General features: G+C 37.1%; 2 protein-coding genes across 2 annotated transcripts; both read right to left on the bottom strand.

Moving 5' to 3' along the window:
- Positions 1–10,813: 10,813 nt before the first annotated feature.
- On the bottom strand, positions 10,814–11,551 carry LOC127123355 (uncharacterized). The gene has a single exon (XM_051053580.1). The coding sequence runs from the start codon at positions 11,549–11,551 to the stop codon at positions 10,814–10,816; it is 738 nt and encodes a 245-aa protein (XP_050909537.1).
- Positions 11,552–11,578: 27 nt separating this feature from the next.
- LOC127123354 (uncharacterized) lies at positions 11,579–12,638 on the bottom strand. The gene is made up of 3 exons (XM_051053579.1): positions 12,461–12,638; positions 12,121–12,344; positions 11,579–12,037 (listed from the first exon to the last, which is right to left on the bottom strand). Exons 1-3 carry the CDS (start codon positions 12,636–12,638, stop codon positions 11,579–11,581), a joined length of 861 nt encoding a protein of 286 aa, XP_050909536.1.
- Between the last annotated feature and the right edge of the window lie 13,559 nt (positions 12,639–26,197).

Raw genomic sequence — 26,197 nt, 5'->3', positions numbered from 1 at the left:
GTAGATTTAAAATGATGAAAGTTCATCAAGCACCAATCCACATATCATGAACAAGATGGACATAAATCCATCCAATTGATCAAAATAAAAAAATGGGATGAAGATGAAAGGGGACAAAAGAGGTCACACACAAATTGAATCAAAAATTTGATCAATTCATCATCAAAACCAATAATCCATTTTGGTGGATTAGGGTTTTCACACTTTCAACACCCAAGATCCATTAAGTTTGATGAGACTTGAAGTCAAAATCCACAAGGTCAAACAAATTAAAAATGCAATTAAATGAAATAAGAATGCATAAAAGGTATTTTTAAATGATTTTTTAAAACGGAAATAAAATGGAAAATCCACAAATTCCTCCAAAATACCAAATAAATGGCAAAAAAAAATTATGGAAGGTTGAAAATAAGATGAGAAACATGTAAAAAATAATTCATATTTAAAAAATGCAGAAATGTATTTTTAAACAAGTTAAAACAAAGGAGAAAAGAGAGAATTCATGAAAAATAGAAAACTAATGAAATATAATATGAAAAAAATAAGAATCAGATGAAGAAAAATAAAAGAGAATTTTAGAAATTATTTTGGGATTTTTTGGGTAAAAAATGAAATTACTACGAATTTTTTAAGAAAAAGAAATTTAAAAAAGAAAAGAAAAAGAATTAAAATTGGAAAAAACCAGGAGCGTTGGATCACGCCTCATTAATTGACGTGGCATATCCAACACTCCAAATGATGAGAAACACGCTGGAACACGCTACAAGCCAAACACGGGATCCAATTTGAATTCAACCAATCAAAATATTTCAAAATGCCAATGTGTCTAGTCCAAACTCAGACCACATGAGAAATACTCCAGTCATCTTCTCCGGTGAGCTCTCACCAGAGTTTCATCGTTTGGTAACTTCAGGACACGAGACCTCGGATCTTGGGAATTATTGCAAAAGTTTCAGAGGATGCCGATGGAGCTAATAGAATCAATAAAATGAATTCAAATAGGCTGAAACTCAAAACACGATAGTTGAATTTTCTGGAAAAACTTCAAGTTGCAACAGGGGTTTCTTGGCTCTCCAAAGCTTGGAAATGAAGGCAATAGCTTCCTTTATTTATAGGCAATGTAATTGGATCCAAATACGTGTGGAAAGATGTTGAATCCGTTCAAAACTAATTTGGTCCAAGTGTGTGAAAAATGTGACTTGAAACTCATTAAAACTCATCTAAATGATGTGTTTTAAGTGTTAATTAACTTTTGGAGGTTTGATTAAACATGATTAGGACCAAAACACTTGCTAATTTGGCTTGGAATTGAGTCTAGTCATGATCAAATTTTGGGCAATGGAGATTTCTTCAGTTTCAAGTCACCATGTTCAACTCAATGGGTCATCCTACTCAAGAGGCTTTTTAATCCCATTCCTTTTATAATGTGTTAACATCATCTCCAAGATTACAATGAGCCAATAAAGGTTGCATTTGGATGTTTGAGCACAAAGTTATGGTGTGTTGAAGTTGGCATAAAATACTGGTTCCATAACTTAGAAACATATGAATGCTTCATGGCTGAAAATGACTTATAATGTCTCAATGAATTTCATGGCCTTCCAAGAATATTTTGATGTTGGTCCTTGGAGAAAACTTGTAGAATGTATTACCAACATCATTGTGCAAAAAGAATCATCTCCATATATTGAAAATTGAAGAAGTTATGATCTTTTAAAGTTGGCAAAAAGTCAGTTGAAAAGTTTAACTATAATGTCTCCAAGCTTTTGATGATCCTCCAAGCATAATTGGCTCTTGTCATGTAAAGATACGTAGTAGAGGATGTTGAGAAGAGTCATATTTAAAAATTGGCATTCAAAAATGTTGAGAATTGAAGGAGTTTTGATCCTTGGAATTTTGACTTTAAAATGTTGACTTTTAGGTCAAACCACTTGGAACAAGCTTGTGCATTTGGACTTTCCTTGCACTTCAAAGCACATGGGTGATCATATGAACTCAAGATATGTTGTATTTGATTTCCTCTTGATTAAATTGCTCAAATTTTGAAGTTACTTATTGAAGAAGGCATGGAAATAAACACATGAACCTTTGACTTTTCTTGAGAAGTAAGCCACCTAACTTTGAGATGTTTTTGACTTGAGAAGCTCTACCTTGTATAATAAACTTAAGAAAAACAAGACATATTTTTGGTAATTTGATTAGTGGTTAGATAATCAATAAACACAAAAGTAAAACATCAAGATGTGCTTGGTGATCCCTGCAAGAAGCAAACCCAAAGATGGATAGGAGAAGGGCCAGGATATAAACTTGCTTGTATGCAAAAAAAAATGCAAATGGGAAGTGGGATCTTAGGGTTAAAAACTAGGGTATGACAGATGCCCCTATTTAAGTTTCTTCAATTTCGAGATATGAAGGTTGAAATCTTCGTCTCGACAAGATTTATGAGACTTAAATATTAAAGACCCAATATTTGGCCCTAAGGTACCGCAAGATGTTTATGGTATGATATGAATGCAAACAAGAATATCTGTGGAGAGTATAGCGCCACAAGAGACAAATAATTGTTAGAGATGAGAGGAAACTGAAACTCCACAGGGGAAATACAGACTCAAAATGGGTACCCAGCTAGGGAAAAACAAAGTTCAGTAGGGGGAAAGCTCGAAAATAACTGATGCATGGTTAGAAAACGAACTAAAGATCCGATGGGGGAGACTTAACAAATCAAGACTTCGTCGGGGAAAAGAAATCATCAATAGGGACAAAACCTGACTCCAATAGGAGAAGAATATTACCTACTATCAGCCGAGTGATAGCTTAACAAAGGTAATAAGCTCAAGAAGAATGATTATCAACTACCAACAAGGTGATAGGTTAATAAAGGTAACCAATCAGATATAAACAGAATATTACCTATTATTAGTCGAGTGATAGCTTAACAAAGGTAATAAGCTCAAAAAGAATGATTATCAACTACCACCAAGGTGATAGTTTAACAAAGGTAACCAATCAGAGGTAAAAAGAATATTACCTACTATCAGCCGAGTGATAGCTTAACAAAAGTAATAAGCTCAAAAAGAATGATTACCAACTACCAACAAAGATGATAGCTTAATAAAGGTAACAGGTTAGAGATTAACGGAATATTACCTACTATCAGCTGAGTGATAACTTAATAAAGGTAATAAGCTCAAAAATAAGGATCGCCAACTACTAGCAAAGGTGATATCATAACAAAGGTAACCAATCAGAGAGGGACCAAAGTTCAGACCATGAATGAACTAGGGAGAAGCGGTCAAAGAGGACTCGATCCAATAATGGTGTGAACGCAATAGGGGATTGATCTCATCCAGATAATGAAATGAAGGGGAAAACTGAATAAAAAATTTCCCCTGAGGATCATACTAAGTGGGGAATTAGAAAGGATAAACTCTTTCTGCTTAAAGTCAACACGCTATTGGAGATAGGATGCACACACTCAGCGGGGAGAAAGGTTCCAGAGAGTGGTAAGGAGTTATTGCAAAATTCAAAATGCGCAAGTAAACATCATGATATTATGCACATGATTATGCTGACAAAACAAATGCAAAGGTGCGAGACTGATAACATCGTACAAAAAGATACTTGACTATCTCAATCAAGATGGAGATGCTAGCAAAGATTCATCAGTATTACACCATTCTTGCAATCTGATGCGGGGGAGATTGTTGTAAAAGAAAATTCGGCCTATGGAAGTCACTGAATTCTACTCTTCAGGATCTTACCATCCTTGAGATTGCCATTAACATTCCTCTTTTGTATTCACAGGTCGAGGGAAAATACATATCTTTTTTGTAAAATTTCAAAAACATGATTGTTTAAATATGTATTTGTTTCAAAAATGATCATCAAGAATAAATGAAATTTCATAAACTGAAACAAAATAAGAATATCAAACAAGTGGGCAAAAGACTCAAATTTTATTGATAGAATGGTAGTCTGGGATGATGCAGTTACTTGCCATAATCCCTAACTTTTGCCTAGATTGCCTTCTCGGGGTCAATCTACAGGGATGATTATTTTCTGCTTATGTCTCTAAATTTTTCCTGGACCGCCCTTTCGGGTTTTCAATCCACCGAGATGCTCATTTTTTCCTAAGCCTCCCTTTCGGGTTTTCAACTTAGCGATATGTTCTTTTATTTTCTAGGCGAAGTATTTCTTAACTGCATCGACATTCACGGGACGAGGGAGCTCCTCACCATCCATAGTTGTAAGAATTAAGGCACCACCAGAGAAAGATTTCTTGACAACATATAAGCCTTCATAATTAGGAGTCCACTTGCCCCTAGAATCAGTGTTTGAAAGATAAAATCTTCTTGAGCACAAGGTCACATTCTCTAAATACACGAGGTTGGCCCTTCTTGTCAAATGCTTTCTTCATTTTCTTCTGATATAACTGACTATGACACAAGGTCGTCATTCTTTTCTCTTCAATCAAATTCAACTGATAATATCTACTCTAACACCATTCAGCCTCAGATAAACTGGCTTCCATCAGGACTCACATCGATGGGATTTCAACCTCAATATGGAGCACTGCTTCCATGCCATACACAAGAGAGAAAGGGGTTTCTCTTGTTGAAGTGCAGACAAATGTACGATATCCATGCAAAGCAAATGGGAGAACCTCATGCCAATCTTTATACATCACAACCATATTCTAGATGATCTTCTTGATGTTCTTATTCGTAGCTTTAATAATCAAATTCATCTTAGGTCTGTAAGGATAAGAGTTATGATGTTCAATCTTGAATTCGTCACAAAGCTCTTTAACCATCTTGTTATTCATGTTCAGCCCATTACCAATAATGATCTTACTTGGAACCCCAAATCCGCAAATAATCTAATTCTTAATAAATCGTACCACAACATGCTTGGTCACATCAGCATATGATGCTGCTTCGACCCACTCGGTGAAGTAATCAATAGCTACCAGGATGAAAAAAATTCTGTTCGAAGCTTTAGGTTTAATCATACCAATCATATCAATCCCCCACATAGAGAAAGGCCATGGGGATGAAATAACATTGATATGCGTCTGAGGCACATGAATCTTATCAGCATAAATCTTACATTTACAGCAATCAGAGTCCATTGCCAGCCAATAGTAACCTTCCATTAACATCTTTTTAGCCATTGCATGTCCATTGGCACGAGTACCAAAGGATCCTTCATTAACTTCTTGCATTAACATGTCTACTTCGTGTCTATCCACGCATATGAGCAAAACCATGTCAAAGTTTCTCTTGTACAACACATCTTCATTCAGAAAAAATTGCCAGCCAATCTTTTCAAAGTCTTTCTATCTTTGCTGGATGCCCCAAGCGTGTCCTCCTGACTTTGGAGGAATCATTTAATATCATAATACCAAGTCTTATCATATGTAACTTCTTCTACTGCAAACACACAAGCAGGTCTATCAAGGTGGATAATTGTGATATTGGGTGCGTCATTCCAATGATTTACTTTATACATTAAAGACAAGGTAGTCAGAGCATCCACCATCTGACTTTCTTCACGAGGTATATGATGAAAATCTATTTTGTTGAAGAAGTTTGACAACCTCCTTGCCTAATCTTTGTAAGGAATTAGTCCATGATGACGAGTCTTCCATTCTCCTTTGATCTGATTGACCACCAAGGTTGAATCTCCATACACATTTAGGATTTTAATTCTCAAATTAATGGCCTCTTCAAGACCCATGATACAGGTTTCATATTCTGCCATATTATTTGTACAATCAAACATCAATCTTACATTAAAAGGGATATGAGAACCCTTATGAGTAATAATGATTGCCCCAATTCCATTTCCATAAGCCTTAACAGCTCCATCAAACACTAAATCCCACTAGGATCCAGGATCTGGTCCTTCTCCATGCAACGGTTCATCACAATCTTTAACTTTCAAGTACATAACATCTTCATCAGGGAAATCAAACCTGGTGGATTGATAATCATCGATCGGCTGGTGAGCCAAATGATCTGCAAGAATACTTCCTTTAATTGCTTTCTGAGTACGGTACTCAATATCATATTGAGACAATAGCATCTACCAAGGAGCTATCCTTCCAGTCAAAGAAGGCTTTTCAAAGATATACTTGATTCGATCCATTTTGGATATCAACCAAGTGGTATGATTGATCATATACTGGCGTAAACGTCTGGCAGCCCATGCTAAACCACAACAAGTCTTCTCATAGTCTGTAAACTTCTTACTCAGATAGTAGATGACATGCTTCTTTCTACCAGTTTCGTCTTGTTGTCCAAGCACACAGCCCATGGACTCCTCTAACACGGTTAAATACATAATCAAAGGTATTACTTCCACTAGAGGAGAAAAGATAGGAGGTTCAAGCGGATACTCCTTTATACTGTCAAAAGCTTTTTGGCAGTCCTCTGTCCAAACACAACTTTGTTCTTTATGAAGAAGTTTTAAAATTGGGCCACACGTGGCAGTCATATGAGATATAAATATGGATATATAATTCTGAAGCCCAAGGAACCCTATGTCTTTCTTTTTTGTCTTCAACACTGGCATTTCTTGAATAGCTTTGACTTTATCAGGATCTACTTCAATACATTTCTGGCTGACAATGAAACCCAATAACTTTCCTGAACGGACACCAAAAGTACATTTATTAGGATTCAACCGGAGCTTAAATTTTCTCAACCGTTGAAACAACTTCAACAAATACTCAACATAATCTTCTTTGAAGGTAAAGAAAAACAAGAAGGGTAGGGGGTGGGGGGGGGGGTTGAATTGTTTTCACTTAAAATAAAAACTTTTACCAATGCTACACATACAAAGGTAATAACAAACAACAAAGAAGTTTATCCTAGTTCGCTTGGAAATTAAAGCTACTCCAGTCCACTAGGCCAAGGTGATTTCGCCATCAATAAGGACTTAATCCAATAATCTAGAAAGATTAAAACAATCGTCTAAGAGTTCAACAATCTCTTAGCCCTCTCAAGTCTACAGACTTCACAAGTCACTTGAGGAATTACAACAATTATTGAGAATTATAAGAGTGTGTTTGGTGCTTCTAGATAAGCAAGATGAACACAATTAGAAGCAGATGGTCAATGATCACACTATAAGCAGCAACTCGTGTGTGATAGATGAATTTTACAATGACAAGAATTTAGTATATGATTCAGGTTGTATAGTAGAATTCTTGTGTGATAGCTTTGTGTCTTGGTATGATGATAGTGAGGCCTTTTTATAGTGCTTGGAGATGATACCGTTGGAGAGAATGTTGATGGTGAATCTATCCAATAATGGGACTTCATGACATTTGCTTTCTTGTCCTTTCCATAACATTCTTGGAGTGTAGTCAATACTATCCATATAGAGATTCATACCATACTTAGACTACTTCTTTGTTAAGTTTCTGATTTTGATTGGTCAGATGATCTGTTGGGTGTGAATCAGAGTGAGCACAAATCAGAGTCTTTTTGCAAATCTTATATTCTTCAGATAGTTGTTTGTTGAGTCTTCTTCAAATAGTTCTTTGAATGATCTTCAGATAAAGTGTCTTCAGAGTCTACAGATGTACATTCTTCAGAGTCTTCAGATTATGTATGTGATTCTCTTGGACATGCTTGTTTCAGCATAAGATATGACTTCTTCATTTTGGATCAGCTGTTATGGACTTTGTTTGATATCAGATATTATTTCATCAGATCCAGTTTACCTTCGAGTCCCGCTCACTTAGGGTACCAAATTGTTTCATTCTTTGTTATCATCAAAACATAGAGATAAATTGCAGAACCAAAATCTTGTCCTAACAATATTCCCCTTTTTGATGATGACAAAAATTTCAGACTATTGATGAAACAATGATACTTCACAAGATGGAAAGGAAAATGAATTAGAGTCAGATACAGTATAACTCACCCTGAGATTGGCAAGCTCCCCCAACATCTGATACTTTGAGGGTGTAGAGCTTCTTACCAGAACTTCTTATGTTGCTTAACTTGTTTCTCAGATATTTATTCAGATACATCCAGTAAGAACACTTAGATATTAATTTCACCAGAAGGTTGTTCATTTATTTCTCCCCTATTTATGTCAGACTAAAAAAGAAACATATTAACAGAAAAACATGTAGAGAAGAACAAAGTTTCATTAGATAAGTTGAGAGAAATACATAGAAGAAAGCCTTAGGGCAAAAAAAACACTTAAAGCACAACAAAAAACAAAATAGAGGCCTAGGGTGCCTAAGGGTTTAGAGGAGGAGGCATCCTCTGAAGTAGATGGGTAAGAAGGTTCTGGATGCTGGAGTTGACGGAATCTTGCTTGTCGAGTCTGGCTCTCACAAGTTGTTATTCCTTCTGAAGTTCTTCCAGAGTCTGGAGTACCAACGAAGCAAAATCATATGTCGATGACTCACCTCGAGTCAGAGCAACTTCAGTAGTCTTTGCAGCTTCCTCTGCAGTTATGCGAGCTGCTTCTTCAGCGTCAGATTTAGCTTTAGCTTTATCTTCAGCGACAACTTTTTCCTTAGCTTCCTTTTTGGCCTTCTCTTTAGCTTCCTATCTAGCCTTTTCCTTAGCTTCCTTCATGGCTTTCTCTTCAGCTTCCTGCACCAGACGCACCTCTAGTGTTTCCTCAGCTCCTCTGATATAGTCATTTCTGACTTGTTCAGTGAGTCCTTTCAGTTTAAGACCTCATATGTCATCCACCTGAGAAATCCATTCTAGTGATTCCTTACTTCAGAGGTATTGTCACTTAGTCTGGATTCTTCAGATAGTTGTCTGAGCCTTGCAGCTGAGCTTTCTAAGAATATAGAAAATACCTCTTCCAGGGTTGGAAAGGTTGGTTTAGGTTCAAAGGTTGGATTAATGGGTTCATAAGGAATTTGAGTAGTTTTAGAGGGTTCAGTGGGAGGTTCAGAAGATGGTATGGTAGAGTTACTGAGGGTGCTGAATGAGGTGCAAAGAAAGATGGTGTAGGTTCAGAGGTTTCTGGGACAGACGAAGTATGTTTAGAGTTTTTGTGTCTTGGAGTTGTGCCAGGGGGGGAGAGGAAGGGTCAGGAATTTCTGGCTGATCAGAGTCCGAGGAAAGGTCATAGTATGGAGGAGATGAGGGAGGTGAAATGGGTTCATTGAAAAGTAGGGCCTCAGATACGGGAAGTGTTGTGGTTATGAGGTTGAATATTTGTAGAGTGGGTGAGGATGTGTTAGTTTTAGATTTGTGGGGTTCTGGGGGAGTTGGGAAGGAGATAGTTGGTTCATAGGGAGAATATGTAGGAGGTGGTTGAGGTAAGGAAGAAGATATTTGAAATTCTAGTAACAAACTATCGATGTCACACAGGATGTTATGACATCCAATTCTGCGCAGACAGATAATGTTGCAGAAAGTAAAAGTAAAGGGCAGTAAATAACATAGAGAATTGTTTACCTAGTTCGGTGACAAACACACCTACATCTAGGGGCTACCAAGCCAGGGAGGAAACCCACTATAAGAGATATTAATTCAGGACTTAAACCAACTGTTTAATCCTATCACTTAAGACGTACCCAATGCAATTTCAATCTAAACTAAGACCAAAGTTCCTACTCACTCCCCCTCAATCACAACAGTGATTTTAACCTTTAATAAGTTTAAAGTCAGTGGTGAAGTTATACTTCAAACAACTCTTGATTGTTCTTAAAAGCTTTAATCAAGAAACAAAACACTCACGCTTAAAAGCTTAGAGTGACACAACAATTACAACCCAATGAACACCCTAGTCCAATGCAATCATCTAGGTGATAATTGCTTGGCTCACAAGTAAAATCTAATACAAGACACAATAAAACATACAACAATGGTATATGATGATATATTAAATTCTTCACGCTTCAAACCCATGAGATGCTGAAAGTAGGATTGCCATCCTTTTATAATGCAACACTTGGGCCTTGTACTTGAATTTCCTAAAATTAAGGTCAAGCAAGTTAACCTAATTTCCACACATTAGGGTGCTAACAAATAGGCTATATGCTAGGCCTCTTAATTGCAGCACAATTGTTAGTTTCCTGGATTTTAGCTCAGCTGTTAGATTCCTGAAAAATAGCCTGACATAAATACTTAATCATAACAGAAAAACTAACTTGCCTATACTTCAGCATATGCTGTCAGGAATGAATGTCATAACATTCAGTTTGATATCCAGACAATAGGCTATATGCTAGGTCTGTTATTCTCCTGAAAAACAGCCTGAAATAAATACTGAACTACAATAGAAAAACCAACTAGCCTATAGTTCAGTATCTGCTGTCAGGGATGAATGTCACAACATTAAGTTTGACATTCAGTAAATCCTATATTAGCTAATCCTGCAGCATATTACTCAAGTATGTCATGACATCAATCAAGACATCAGATTACAGTTGGTGTTTTAACACAAAATGCAGCCAATCAAAAACATCTACAAACTCCCCCTTTGGCAAATTTTTGGCTAAAAAAACTTGGCATCACAACAGAGTTCACAGCAGCAGAAAACACATATCCAAGCAGAGAATCAAATTAGTTAATACACTCATCACACATAGAAGTTAAACTTCAAACAGCAGCAGCATGAGTAGACAGCAGACATCAACACAACCTCTTGTTTAGAGGATCTTCAACTTCAAACAAATCTGTTCAAATGGATCAAACAAATCTGTTGTCCTGGGGTACAGGTGTTACTCCCCCTTTTTGTCAAAAATGTTGACAAAGCAACACTTAATATTACAGACCAAAACAAAATAAAATTACACACAATTTTCAGAAACACAAGAAATATTCTAGTCATCTGACTCAGAGTCAGCATCATCATCTGTGCCATCATCAGGACTGGCATCTGCTTCTCCCTCTTCACCATATCTTTCAGCTTCTTCTGCAGGAACAGCAGCTTCACCAAGCACATCACCTTCAGTCATCTCCAACTTGCTAATCAATTTTTCCAAGTTCATCTTCCTTGCCTCTAACTCCTTGCAAGTTTCTTTGAGCATTGCAATGACAGCAGCTTTACCTGGTTGATTGCTTACACGTGATGTCTCACCTGTTGTCATGACAATGTCAGGCACATGGGTACCTAGGAACAACTTATGACTGAAGGACAAAGGGCTGTCTCTTTTCTTCACAGAATCATTCTCTGTTAAGATGTTTGGAAACTGATTGAAAATAATACCACATATGAGAGAAGGAAAAGTTATAGGCCCCTTCACACTGAAGCTTCCTGCATGCTTCAAAGTTTGATAAAAAATATAGGATCCATAGTCAAAATTGGCTTTGGTTCCCACAGCATATATAAACTTTCCAAGCATTACAGCAACTGTAGATTTATGATTGGTGGGCACCCAGTTAGCAGCTCCAATCTTGTGCAACATTGCATACTTGACACTCAGTTTGCTGGCCACCAACTTTCCTTTGAGAGGCCACTTCCTGACTTGATTAGCAGTGATGACTTGACAGATTTTGTTGTCAGTCACCTCGAGCTCAGGTTGAGCTACATCAGGCCTTCCCAAATACTTGTTGATCATTGAGGGAGAAAAATTTACACACTTGCCTCACACATACACTTTCCTGAATTCCTTAGACTTCCCATCAGCACATTCTTCAGACACATTGACAAAAAATTCCTTTACCAACATCTCATAGCACTTTGAGAACTGAGTCACAGTTTTCATTAAACCAGCCTCTTGAATAAGGTCCATAATATCCTTACATTCCAGGACATTCTGAGCTAATTCCCTTTCCAACGCCAGCCTCTTCTGATATACATATTTCCACCTGTTTACACTTGAAGCAAAATGAAAAGATATGTTGTCAATTGGTACCTCAGGAACACTAGCTGCAAGCTTGCTAGTGGTTGGCTTCTTCTTTGACAGAGTGTCAGGGACATAACATGGAACATCTGAGTCAGACTCAACAATAACAGACTTGGTCTTCTTTTTCTTGGGCACCCCTTTGCTCCAAGATTTTGTTGGACCATGAACTTTCCTCTTGAAGGAACCCTCGACTGCCACCTTTGTATTGGAAGAGGTTGGAACATCCATCTTCTTTCTGGGGGACCTTTGAGCCACTGTTTTCTTTTTCTCCTAGTCCTAACCCTTTTAGCTATGCTAGGGACGACTGAGGACAACAACTCATTATCAGAAAATTCCTCCAGGTCTACTGTTTCAGCCTCATAGTTAGTGTTGTAGCTGACATCATGAGTGACATGAGCTTCCTCACCAGCCACATTATCTAAGGGTTTATCAGCATTTGACTCCTTATGAGCATCAGTTTGCTCAACATCATCAGAGATATTCTTTCCTAAAGACTCAATGTTTTCTTGATAAGCAACACTATCAGGTTCAATAGTGTTTAAGGGAATGGAAACCCTAAGGACCTTATGATTACCAGACAGTATTCCAGTCACCATAGTGGCAATGGCATTGTGAACATACCTGGAACCTTCTCTGGTTCATTCCTCAAGAGAGATTGCTGAGGAGAAGCCTGATACAGTTTCTTTAGGTCTTCTCTGTTAGGGTTGCATGGTTCAGAGCTAGAGGAATCAGACACGTTCTTGGAGGAAGATGAGTTGGATTGTTGAGACATGCTGAATATCTTAGAGGCGAAATGCATAGTTTCTTTGAGAGAATGCTTGCGTGACTGAAAGTTGAAGCGATGGAAGAGGTAACGCTTGATGCAAGAGTAGTAGCTATTATTCGTTGAACAATCAGAGCATACTCTCAAATGTTTAATAATTTGAATTATTAAACAGTAAATACCTAACATCATTAGTTGCTATAAATCCTCAGAGAAACATATTCCCACTTTGCCCCTTAAATTTTCAAACTTAGTAGCATCCAATGTCATGACATTCTAAGTGACATTATACTCAGTCTGCGTCTATTTCATCCATACCAGTTGGGAACAACTGCTACCAGATGTTATGTGCTCAGCTTCTGCAGTGGATAATGATACCCAACTCTGTTTCTTCCTTTCAACTACACCGTTTTGATGAGGAATAATAGGTGAGGACACCTCATGACTTTCAATCTGCCTAGGTCCCATTAAGTCCATGTTCAAAAGTTCCAGAGTTTTGGATGTTTTAGGATGTCCAAGCTTAGGATGTGACATCTTGGTTTGCTTGCCAACCTGACATTCTCCACAGACTTTTCCTTCATCAATAAGCAGCTTTGGGATTCCTCTAACTGCTTCCTTGGATATGATCTTCTTCATTCCTCTTAAATGAAGATGTCCAAGTTTTTTATGCCACAACTTCACTTCCTTTTCTTCCTTGGCTGAGAAGCACATTGAGGAGTCGTTTGAGACTTTAGGTTCCCATAGATAGCAGTTATCTTTGGATCTGGATCCTCTCATAACTTCCTTATTTTCTCCATTTGTCACAACACATTTTTCCTTAGTGAACTGTACATAGAATCCTTGATCACATAGCTGGCTTATGCTGATGAGATTAGCAGTTAGTCCTTCTACTAACAACACATTATTCAGTTCTGGAACTCCAGGACTGTCCAGCTTACCAACACCTTTGATATTTCCTTTAGCTCCATCACCAAAGGTCACATAACTGGTAGTATGAGGTTGTATATCTACCAACAAGTTACTCATCCCAGTCATATGTCTTGAGCAGCCACTATCAAAATACCAGTCTTCTCTGGTAGATGCCCTTAAAGATGTGTGAGCTAATCTAGCAAGCCATTGTTGTTTCTTGATGGGGGCATTATGCTTAGATGCCTTCTGCTTAGGTCTGACTTGAGGGGTCTGGTTAGGATAAACATGCAGCCTATAGCAGAAGGGTTTTATATGACCAAATCTACCACAGTAGTGGCATCTCCATCTTTGAAACTTCTTCTTTTGATGGTTAATCCTCCTGTTTCCCTGATGTTGTGACATTGATTGTGACTTCTGCTTGATTTTCTGAACTTCAGCCTTTGAGCTTTTGAGTTCAGTTGAGGATTCCTTAACAAAGCCTAAACCAGACATGGTTCCTAATTTCTGGCCCACTATTAGAATCTCTCCCAAAGTATCAGTTCCTTTATTCAGCATTCTAATGGATTTTGTCATTTGATCTAGCTTAGAGGTCAGCAAGGTTGTCTCACCATTTAGACCATCTATGACTGTCAGATGCTTCTTCTTCTCAGCTTCCAGCTCCTTGATGAGTTTCTTCTGCTTTTCTCCTTGTATACACACTTCTGCACTTTTGACACATAGCTCTTTATATGAAGCAGCAAGTTCATCAAATGAAAGTTCATCTCCACTTGAGTCATCATCAGAGGCACAAACACTAGTTAGTGCAGTGACATGTTTAGCAGATTCTCCTTCAGATTCACTCTCAGAGTCTCCCTCAGACCAGGTGACAGATAGTCCCCTCTTTTGCATCTTGAGGAAGGTAGGACATTCAACTCTAATGTGTCCAAAACCTTCACATCCATGACACTGGATTCCCTTGCCTTGGTTGAACTTTTCTTCAGGTTTTGATCTTCTACTGATGTCAGATGAAGAGTTCTTGACATTTGGTCTACCTTTTTGATCAACCTTCTTTATGAACTTGTTGAACTGCCTTCCAAGCATGGCTATAGCTTGTGATATGCTTTCATCAGCTCCAATACTTCCTTCTTCTGAATCCTCTTCAGTATTTGATACAAAAGCTATGCTTTTGTTTTTCTTTTCAACATTCTCACACAAGCCCATTTCAAAAGTTTGGAGAGAACCAATAAGCTCATCAACCTTCATATTGCAGATATCATGAGCCTCTTCTATAGCAGTGACCTTCATGGCAAATCTCTTAGGCAATGATCTGAGAATCTTTCTTACAAGTTTTTCTTCACATATTTTCTCTCCTAGGCCTCCAGAAGTGTTGGCAATTTCAAGAATATTCATGTGGAAGTCATGAATAGTCTCATCCTCTTTCATCCTCATATATTCAAACTTAGTAGTTAGCATCTGGAGTTTAGACATCCTTACCTTGGAGGTACCTTCATGAGTTGTTTTGAGAGTATCCCAAACTTCTTTAGCTAGCTCACAGTGATGCACCAGTTTGAAGATGTTCTTAGTTATCCCATTGAACAATGCATTCAAATCCTTAGAGTTTCCAAGGGCTAATGTCTCTTGCTCTTTGTCCCACTCTTCTTCAGGAATTTGCATAATGATTCCATCTTTACATGTCTTCGTTGGGTGTTCCCATCCTTTGTTGACATCTCTCCAGACCTTGCTATCCATAGACCTCAAGAAGGCTATCATACGAGGTTTCCAGTCATCATAGTTAGAACCATCTAGCATGGGTGGTCTATTTGAGAATCCTGCATCCCTGTCCATGGTACTAGAAGATAACGTCCCTAGATCTCACCTAGAAATTAACAGGCAGGGTGCCTGCTCTGATGCCAATTGAAACTCTAGTAACAGACAATCGATGTCACACAGGATGTTATGACATCCAATTCTGCGCAAATAGATAATGTTGCAGAAAGTAAAAGTAAAGGGTAGTAAATAACACAAAGAATTGTTTACCCAGTTTGGTGACAAACACACCTACGTCCGGGGGCTACCAAGCCAGGGAGGAAATCCACTATAAGAGGAATTAATTCAGGACTTAAACCAACTGTTTAATCCTATCACTTAAGACCTACCCAATGCAATTTCAATCTAAACTAAGACCAGAGTTCCTACTCACTCCCCCTCAATCACAACAGTGATTTCAACCTTTAATAAGTTTAAAGTCAGTGGTGAAGTTATACTTCAAACAACTCTTGATTGTGCTTAAAAGCTTTAATCAAGAAAACAGCACTCACGCTTAAAAGCTTAGAGTGACACAACAATTACAACTCAATGAACACCCTAGTCCAATGCAATCATCTAGGTGATAATTGCTTGGCTCACAAGTAAAATCTAATACAAGACACAATAAAACATACAACAGTGATATATGATGATATATTAAACTCTTCACGCTTCAAACCCCTGAGATGCTGAAAGTAGGATTGCCATCCTTTTATAATGCAACACTTGGGCCTTGTACTTGAATTTCCTAAAATTAAGGTCAAGCAAGTTAACCTAATTTCCACACATTAGGGTGCTAACAAATAGGCTATATGCTAGGCCTCTTAATTGTAGCACAGTTGTTAGTTTCCTGGATTTTAGCTCAGCTGTTAGATTCCTGAAAAATAGCCTTAGAGAAATACTTAATCATAACAGAAATACTTAATTAGAGTACAGTTAGTGTTTGAACACAAAATGCAGCCAATCAAAAACATCTACAATATTTTCTTAGACCCAGAAGGTAAAGGAGCTTCATAAAGAGAAGACTTACTTGTAGTGGAGAAACCCAGAGGCGCAAGTAGCTTCTGTGATGATGAAGATGCACCAATCTTCAAAGTCTTCTTCTTTGACTTCCTCTCAGAGGTCTCTCTCATCGTCTTCATGAAGTTTGCTGGATGTTCTGGTATCCAGTCCACAGAGAACTCGGAAATGTCAATACCTTAAGACGCCAGATCTTGAAGGTAATGAGCAATAACCTATGGGGGATCTATCTTAGAGAAAAGATATATCCCATGTGCTATCTTCCTCTCATCCTTCAGAGCTTCCCAGGAGGTGTCCAAGGTTGGTTTGACTAAGACTCTATCAATGAACCCCATGATCTTTATATTTCTGGCATTTAGAGGCTTCCCAACATCCACCGTTACATCTTCCATCATGTTGATGGAGATGAGGTGGTCCACCATCCCACTTTCTATCAGGACGTCAGAGATTAGCCTCCCCTGAGGGATTTAGTTTCTGGGCTTCATGTTATTTCTTGTATCTATAACTGAGTCCCTCAGATATTTCAAGAGTAAGGAAGGCATATTCAACTTCAATCCTTTTTGAAGGTAGTACAGGATGCACTTCTGATCTGTATTTATGTAGTCATATGAATTTGATGTTGTCCGATGGTGGATAATTCTCAGAATAATCTTCAACCAGACCCTTAGATTCTGGTGAATTTCCTTGTTCCTGGAGGTTTTCCCTTCTAGGTTCTGATTGAATATTGTGGGAATTATTTCCTGGGACATGTATTTTTCCCTAGAGCTGATGTTGTAGATCCTTCTTCCCCCTTCCTTTTCGATATCCAAAAGCTTCGCTATGGATTTCTCTATGATAACCATTTTTACCCCCCATCACGTAGGAGACAATGCAGTGGTCGTCGCACTCTGCAAATATCCAGAATTCCTTTACAAGGAATGTGTATACAAGACCATAGAGCCTCTTGAAGTAGTTTCTCCAGCCTTGTTTCTCTAATTCTTCAGTGAGATCAATGTTGTTTCTCTTCAAGTTATTGAAATCCACTAGTAGTTTACATAATACTTCCAACTTCTCAAATGGTGTGAAAAGATTTATATGAGGGGGGCGGTCAAGAATGTGGGGTTCTTTGTAGGAAATTGTTGAAGTTGTAGCAGTTTGAGTAGTAGCCTGTTGAGGAGTTTCAGCATGTTGTTCAACAACATCCATTTGTTGGGAATATTAATAAACTTATTATTGTTGTGTGCCTATTTGTAGAATATGAAGATTGTTGATGAGGATGAAGATTGATGAAGTTGCAGAGAAAACTAAGCGAAAAGGGTTTTGTGGGGGTTGTGAGTGAAAAGTGTGAGAGTGTGAAATATGATGAATATATATACTTAACCAAATAGCATACAAAAAGAAATTGTATTAAAAGATTGGGGAACAACAATAATTATTATTCCAGAAATCTGAGTTGACACGCTTGGGAGTATTTAATGCAGCTAATGATGGTTGTCTAATCTCAAGAATATGCACGTTGCTCGAGGAGATCTCAACAGTTTGGCTCTTGAGTTCTGAGCTAGACAGATGTCTAGAAGATCCAAGACCACAGGTTTGAGAGACCACGTGTTGATGTTTTTGACATCAAAAATACCAAAAGGTTTCTAATTTAGAAGGTTTCTAATCAAGATAACATCTAAGTTGTAGAAGTATCAGAACCAGAACCTGATAACCCATCGATGATTAAGTCAGAGCCTATTTTAACATTGAGGAAGCACAAGGATATATTCATTATGGGTAATTTTCCATGTTTAAATGTTTCAGAATGAAGGAAAATCTATCTTCAGCTAAGGGTTTTGTGAAGATATCAGCCCATTGATGGTCTGTATCTATGAATTTTAAAATTATTACCCCTTTCTGAACGTAGTCTCTGATGAAATGATGTTTAATTTGTATGTGCTTCACTCTGGAATACAAAATAGGATTCTTACTTAAACATTTGGTAGCAGTATTGTCATAAAAGATAGGGATGTTACTCTCATATATCTGAAAATTCTCAAGCTGAGTCTTCATCCAGAGCATCTGAGTGTTGCATAGTGAAGCTTAAATGTATTTTGCTTCTGCAGTTGAGAGTGTAATGGTTGATTGTCTTTTGCTAGAGCATGAAATGAAGTTTTCTCCCATAAACTGATAGTTCCCAGATGTGCTTTTGCGTTCCAATCTGTCTCCAGCGTAATCTGCATCACAATACCTAAAAAGCCTATACTCTGATGTTTTCTTGTACATCAGGCCCAGGTTAAGTTTTCCTTTCAGATACCTTAGGATTCTCTTAACAGTAGTTAAGTGAGATTCCCTTGAATCTGAATGAAATTTGGCACAGAGACACACGCTAAATAATATATCAGGACGCGTAGCAGTCAGATAGAGAAGAGAACCAATTATACCACGATAGAGCTTCTGAAAAACCTTTTGACTTACCTCTTCTTTCTTCAGAATGCAAGTAAGGTGCATGGGAGTCTTTGCTGGTTTACTTTCTGACATTTCAAACATCTTCAGAATGTCTTTTATGTATTTGCTTTAATATACATAACTAGTATCTGGTGTTTGATTGATTTGAATCCCTAGAAAGAACTTTAGTTCTTGCATCAAACTCATTCCAAATTCAGCCTGCATTAGCTCCGAAAATTCTTGACATACAAATAGGTTAGCAGAACCAAAAATTATGTCATCAACGTATATATGACAGATCATAAGGTTGTTTCCGATGTTTTTACAGAAGAGAGTGGAATCGACTTGGCCCCTAATAAAATCATTTTATAGAAGGAAAGAACTTAGTCTTTCATACCAAGCTCTGGGAGCTTGTTTTAGACCATAAAGAGATTTTTTCAGTTTAAAAACATGTTCTGGATACTTAGAGTTTTCAAAACCAAGAGGTTGATGAACAAACACCACTTCAGAAATATATCCATTCATAAAACAAACTTTTGACATCCATCTGATATAATTTGATAGAGTAATTTACAGCAAAAGATGCAAGTAGACGAATAGATTCTAACCTGGCGACAGGAGAAAAGGTTTCATTGTAGTAAATACCTTCTTGTTGACTGTAACCTTGTGCCATCATTCGTGCTTTGTTTTTGACCATTCACCCTTTTCATTGAGTTTGTTTCTGTAAAGCCATTTGGTTCCAATCATGTGTGTTCCCTTGTGTCTCGGTACAAGATCCCAGACACCGTTCTTTGCAAATTGGTCAAGTTATTTTTTCATTGCGAGAATCCATTCTTTGTCATGGAGAGCTTCTTCACAGGATGATGGCTCTATCAAAGATACTAGTCCCATAAGTGTTTCTTCAGAAACTTTGAATGTTGATCTTGTTCTGACAAGTTCGTTTTTGTTTCCCATAATCAATTCTTCATAAACATTTTGTCTATTTCTTGATCTTTTCTGATTGATTTTGACTTCAAGTGCTTCTGACGTTTCCTTTTTCGCTTCTTCATATTTTTTAGTCTTTTCGTCAGAACCTGCAAGTGTTATCTCCAAATATGCAAGGTTTTCAACTAGCTTTAACTTTTCAGAGTCAAGCTTATCATGAAATTTGACATGTATTGATTATTCCATAATTTATTTTTCTGTATTGTATACTCTATAACCTTTAAAGCGTTCTGAGTATCCCAACATAATACATATTTGTGCTTTGGAGTCAAACTTGTTCAGATAGTCTTTAGTCTTTAGGATAAAACAAGAACATCCAAACGGATGAAAATAAGAAATGTTGGGTTTTCTTCCCTTACACAGTTCATAAGGAGTCTTCTCCAGAATAGGTCTAATAGAGACTCTATTATGAATGTAACACGTTGTATTCACAGCTTCAGCCTAGAACTGCTTAGCTACATTTGTTTCATTGATCATGGTTCTGGCCATTTCTTGCAGAGTCCTTTTCTTCCTTTCTACAACTTCATTTTGTTATGGAGTTGTAGAACAAGAGAACTCATGGGATATTCCATTAGAGTCAAAAATATCTTCAAAAAGTTTATTTACAAATTCGCCACCATGATCACTTCTGACTCTGATGATTTTAGAGTCAAATTCATTTTACACTTTGAAGTAGAAACTAGTGAACACAGAATGTGACTCATTCTTGTGTCTTAAGAATTTTACCCATTTCCAACGACTATAACCATCAACAATGACAAGTCCATACTTCTTACCATTGACTGACGCTAACTTAACAGGTCCAAACAAGTCAATGTGTAGAAGTTCCAGAGGCTTAGAGGTAGAAACAACATTTTTTATTTTTGAAAGTTGTTTTAGAAAATTTTCCTTTCTGACATGCCTCACAAAGAGCATCTGAAGAAAACTTCAGCTTAGTTAGGCCTCTTACTAACTCAAGTTTATTTAGCTGAGAAATCCTCCCCATGCTAATGTGACCCAAGTGTCTATGGCACACCCATTGCTCTTCATTTACAAACATTAAACATTTTACATTTTGATCTTTTAAATATGAAAGTTTAATTTTGTAATTGTTGTTCTTACTCTTACCAATGAAAAGGATTGTCCCATTTTTTTTATTAATAGCTTTGCACGTTTTTTGATTAAATATTATATCATAACCGTTATCACTTAATTGACTTATGGATAACAAGTTATGCATTAATCCTTCAACATAAAGGATATCAAAAATAGAGGAAAGAGATCCATTACCAACTGTTCCAGATCCTCTGATTCTTCCTTTCTGATTTCCTCCAAAGCCTACTAAGCCAGCGTCTTTAAGTTCCAGGCTTCGGAACATATGCTTTCTTCCCGTCATGTATCGCGATCATCCAGAGTCAGGGTACCATGATTGGTGTTTTAACTCTGATGCACAAGATATCTGCAACATATACTATTTTATCTTTTGGTACCTAGAATATTTTGGGTCCTTTATGATTAGTTCTCCCAGAGTTTCTGGAAACTTTGGGTTTTCTAGCATTATTAAATTTTTGTGTTTGTGCATGTGTGTAATGATCAGAAAAGGGAGATTTAGGTTTGTTTTCTGCATAAGGGGTTAGATCATCTTCATCAGAGTCATATCCAATTCCTCTTTTCTTATTGTGACTAACACCATAAATCATTGAATCCATTTTGCTTCTTTCAAGCCCATTGTTCAGAAATTTCTGAAAATCTTTTTCATATTTATATATGATGGTGTCAGAAGTTGGTGGAGCTTTGGAAAACGTTTCTTCAAATTTTAAACATTTTTTGGTTGACAATTCATTTTAATTTTCAAGGATAAAATTGTTTTCTTTAAGTTTATAAACTTCTTTCTCAAGCTTATCACACTCTTCAATTGTCTCTTTATGAACCTTTTTTAGGGTCTTCAATTTCAGTCGAAGCTTCTGATACAAGATCAGAGATTCTGATAAACATGCTTCCAGATCAGAGCGACAAAAGTCAGAGAATACCTCTTCAGAGTCAGATTCCTTTTCAGATGAACTTCCAGATGTGGTATCCATGAATGTAACATTTGCATGTTCCTCTTCAAAATTAGATTCTGAAGAGTCAGATTCAGAGTCGTCCCATGTTGCCATGAGTCCATTCTTCTTAGATTTGAAGGAGTTTTTCTTGAATCCTTCTTTTCTGGAGTTGTGTTTCTTGAGCTTTGGACATTCATTTTTGTAGTGTCTCGGTTATTTACATTCATAGAAGGTTACCTCTTTGTTAGGTCTGCCTTTGGAGGTTGACTCTGGACGATCTCCCTTCTGTCTGGGTCTCCTGAAGTTGTTATTTCTTTTTCTCCAGAGTTGTTTGATTCTTCTGGATAGAAGAGATAACTCTTCTTCATCATTAGAGTTTTCCTTCTCAGAGTCATCATCGTCTTATCCTTCAGCTTGAAAGGCTTTGTTCCTTTCTAGATTTCTTCTTTCTGATCTAGACTTCAGAGCCACTGATTTGCTTTGCTTTTGAGGTTCATCGTCCTCTAGCTCTATCTCATGACTCCTGAGGGAGATAATGAGTTCTTCAAGGCTTATGTTATTCATATCCTTGGATAACTTTAAAGCAGTAACCATAGGTCTCCACTTCTTTGGAAGACTTCTGATTATCTTTTCGACATGATCTACTATTGCCTATCCTTTATCTAGAATCTTGAGTCATGTAACTAAAGTTTGGAATCTAGAAAACATTACCTCAACAGCTTCATCATCTTCCATTCTGAAGGCTTCATATTTTTGGATTAAGGCTAGAGCCTTAGTCTATTTGACTTAATTATTGCCTTTGTGAGTCATCTTTAAGGAGTCAAGGATTTCTTTAATTGTTTCCCTGTTGGTGATCTTTTCGTACTCATTATAGGATATTGCATTGAACATAATAGTTATGGCTTTGTGGTGATTCTTGAAATCACGCTTCTCATCATCATTCATTTTTCTTCTTGCAATAACAATAACAAGAGCAAATATGGGTGGTTCATAACCATCTGTAACAATGTCCCATAGGTCAGCGTTGTAGCCTAGGAAGAAACTTTAAATTATGTCCTTCCAATAATCAAATTTGTCTCTATCAAACACTAGAGGTTTAGCATTGTAGCTATCTCTTTCATAAGTGTTTGATTCAAAAATAAATAATAGGGCCGAAGCTCTAATATCAATTGAAGGTAGAGAAAAATATGAAGGGGGGGGGGGGAGGGTTGAATGGTTTTCACTGAAAATAAAAACTTTTAGCAACACAGAAGTTTATCCTGGTTCGCTTGAAAATGAAAGCTACTCTAGTCCACCCGGCTAAGGTGATTTCTCCTTCAATAAGGACTTAATCCATAATATAGAAAGATTACAATAATCGTCTAAGATTTCAACAATCTCTTAGCCCTCTCAAGTCTACAGAATTCACAAGTCACTTGAGGAATTACAACTATTGAGAATTATAAGAGTATGTTTGGTGCTTCTAGATAAGCAAGATGAACACAATTAAAAACAGATGGTCAATGATCACACTATGAGCAACAACTCGTGTGAGATAGCTGAATTTTACAATGACAAAAATTAAGTATATGATTCAGGTTGTATAGTAGAATTCTTCTGTGATAGATTCGTGTCTTGGTATGGTTATAGTGAGTCATTTTTATAGTTCTTGGAGATGGTACCGTTGGAGAGAATTTTGATGGTAATATCTTGCCAATAATGGGACTTCATGACATTAATTTTCTTGTCCTTTTCATAGTAGTCTTGGAGTGTAGTCAATATTATCCATATAGAGATTCATACCATACTTAGAATACTTCTTTGTTAAGTTTCTGATTTTTATTGGTCAGATAATGTGTTGGGCGTGCATCAGAGTGAGTGGAAATCAGAGTCTTTTTGTAGATCTTATATTCTTTAGATATTTGTTTGTTGAGTCTTCTTCAAATAGTTCTTTGATTTATCTTCAGATAGAGTGTCTTCAGAGTCTACAGATGTACATTCTTCAGAGTCTTCAAATTCTGTATGTGATTCTCTTGGACATGCTTGTGTTCAGCGTCAGATATGATTTCTTCATTTCTGGATCATCTGTTTTGGACGTTGTTTGATGTCAGATATTGTTTCATCAGTTTCAGTTTACCTTAGAGTCCTGCGCACTTAGAGAATTTATTAGGGTACCAAATTGTTTCATTCTTTGTTATCACCAAAACACAGAGATAAATTGTAGAACCAAAATCTTGTTCTAACATTCTTCAGTCTTTGACTTAGCAATCATATCATCAACATAGACTTCTATCCCTTTATGCATCATGTCATGGAAAAGAGTAGTCATGGCTCTTTGGTACGTTGCACCAACATTCTTTAAACTGAAAGGCATAACTCTATAGTAGAATGTTCCCCAGGGTGTAATAAATGTTGTTTTTTCCATGTCTTTGGGCGCCATTTTAATCTGATTATAGCCGGAGAATCAATCCATAAAGGAGAAGACATTGAACTTAGTCGTATTTTCTACCAACATGTCAATGTGTGGGAGAGGAAAATCATCTTTAGGATTGGCTTTGTTCAAGTCTCTGTAATCAACACACATTCGAACTTTACCATCTTTCTTTAGAACAGGTACAATGTTAGCTACCCACAGAGGATACTCAACAGTAACAAGGAACCCATCATTAATCTGCTTTTGAACTTCGTCTTTAATCTTGATAGCCATATCAGGGTGAGTTCTTCTGAACTTCTGTTTAACCGGTGGACATTCTGGCTTTAACGGCAATCAATGCTCCATAATATCGGTATCAAGACTTGGTATATCTTGATAAGACCAAGAAAATACATCCACATAACCTCTAAGAAGCTCTACCATCCTTTTCTTAACATTTGGACAACGTAGTGCCCCAATCTTGACTTCTTTCTTGTTCTCTTCAGAACCCAAATTAATCACTTCCAACGACTCTTTATGAGGCTGGATGGTCTTCTCTTCATGCTCAAGCAACCGAGAAATCTAACCAGGAATCTCTTCATAATCCTCTTCTTCCATTTCGAACATAAGAAATTCAATGTTGGGAGAGGGCATAGGGTCATTGTTTTCAATGGGTTTAAGAATTAATCTGCACAACGATTTTATGCTTGATTTTAGAATATGAACAAATAAACGCACGTTGTAATGCAAATATACAAATGATTATTATTTTTGTTTTTTATGTTACCATTTTCCATAATAAGCAAAAAAGGAAAAATATAATATGGGTAAATGAAATAACATTTTATTAATGATAATGAAATTTAAAACAAAGCCCACATAAATTCACTTTCACCTTGGGCGTAGTGAAAGGATTTTGAAAATAACAAAAAGAAAACATATTACTTGATAAGTGAACAATAGAAGGAACATATACAACAATACAATTCTGGCACGTCGATCCACACGTCACAAAGTCTGACACTCCTTATTCTTTATCATCTTCTAAGATTGCAGCAGCAGACTGATCTTTGGTATGAATAAAACTAGCATTGTGAAACACTTCTTGAATTCACTTTAGATATCTTCGGGTTGCACCAGGTGAAAACCCAAACCAAACATGTTCTTGTTTTCATCAAGGTCAACAATATGCCCCCACTTAGCAGATTGACCATTCTCCGCCACAGATTGAGCGTCTTTCAAGGATGACATGGATTCACCCTTCTTCTTAATAGCAATATTGTCAAAATAAAGAGCTTGAAACAACGTTCCTTCAACTTTGTCAGCATCGACGTACGAAAATGAAGAGAGATGACTCACTAACATGGCCTGCTCACCATCCGCGATCACTAATTTCCCATTCTTCACAAACTTCAACTTCTGGTGTAGAGTTGACGTAACTGCTCCAGCCTCATGAATCCACGGACGTCCTAAGAGAAAACTGTAGGTGGGATGAATATCCATCACTTGAAAAGTGATATGAAATAAGCATGGTCATATCTTTATTGGGAGATCAACTTCCCCAATCACAATATTCCTTGAGCCATCGAAGGCTTTCACAACAACTCCACTGAATCTCATCGGAGCACCTTGGTAAGCAAGTTTAGAAAACATAGGCTTGGGTAGAACATTCAAAGAGGGTCCAATATCCACCAACATGTTAGATATGGCATCTTCTTGACAGTTTATAGAAATATGTAGGGCCAAATTGTGATTCCTCCCCTGCTCGGGAAGTTCTTCATCACTGAAGCTCAAATTGTTACATGCAGTAATATTGGCCACAATGCCATCAAATTGATTAATTTTCACGTCATGGTCCACATAGGATTGATCTAGGACTTTCTACAAAGCTTTTCAGTGCGCTTCTGAACTCATCAGTAGGGATAACATGAATGTCTTGGATGGAGTATGTAATAACCGATCCACCATATTGAAATCACTCTTCTTGATCAATTTCAACATTTCATCCTGATCAGCATTCTGATTCGCAATACTGGATTGGTCGACTTGTACAACAAGAATATTTTCTTAACTTGATT

This window comes from Lathyrus oleraceus, chromosome 2 (assembly GCF_024323335.1).
Source record: "Lathyrus oleraceus cultivar Zhongwan6 chromosome 2, CAAS_Psat_ZW6_1.0, whole genome shotgun sequence".
NCBI classification, from domain to species: domain Eukaryota; kingdom Viridiplantae; phylum Streptophyta; class Magnoliopsida; order Fabales; family Fabaceae; genus Lathyrus; species Lathyrus oleraceus.
The sequence above is the reverse complement of the archived record's forward strand: the minus strand, read 5'-3'. Positions and strand labels throughout refer to the sequence as shown.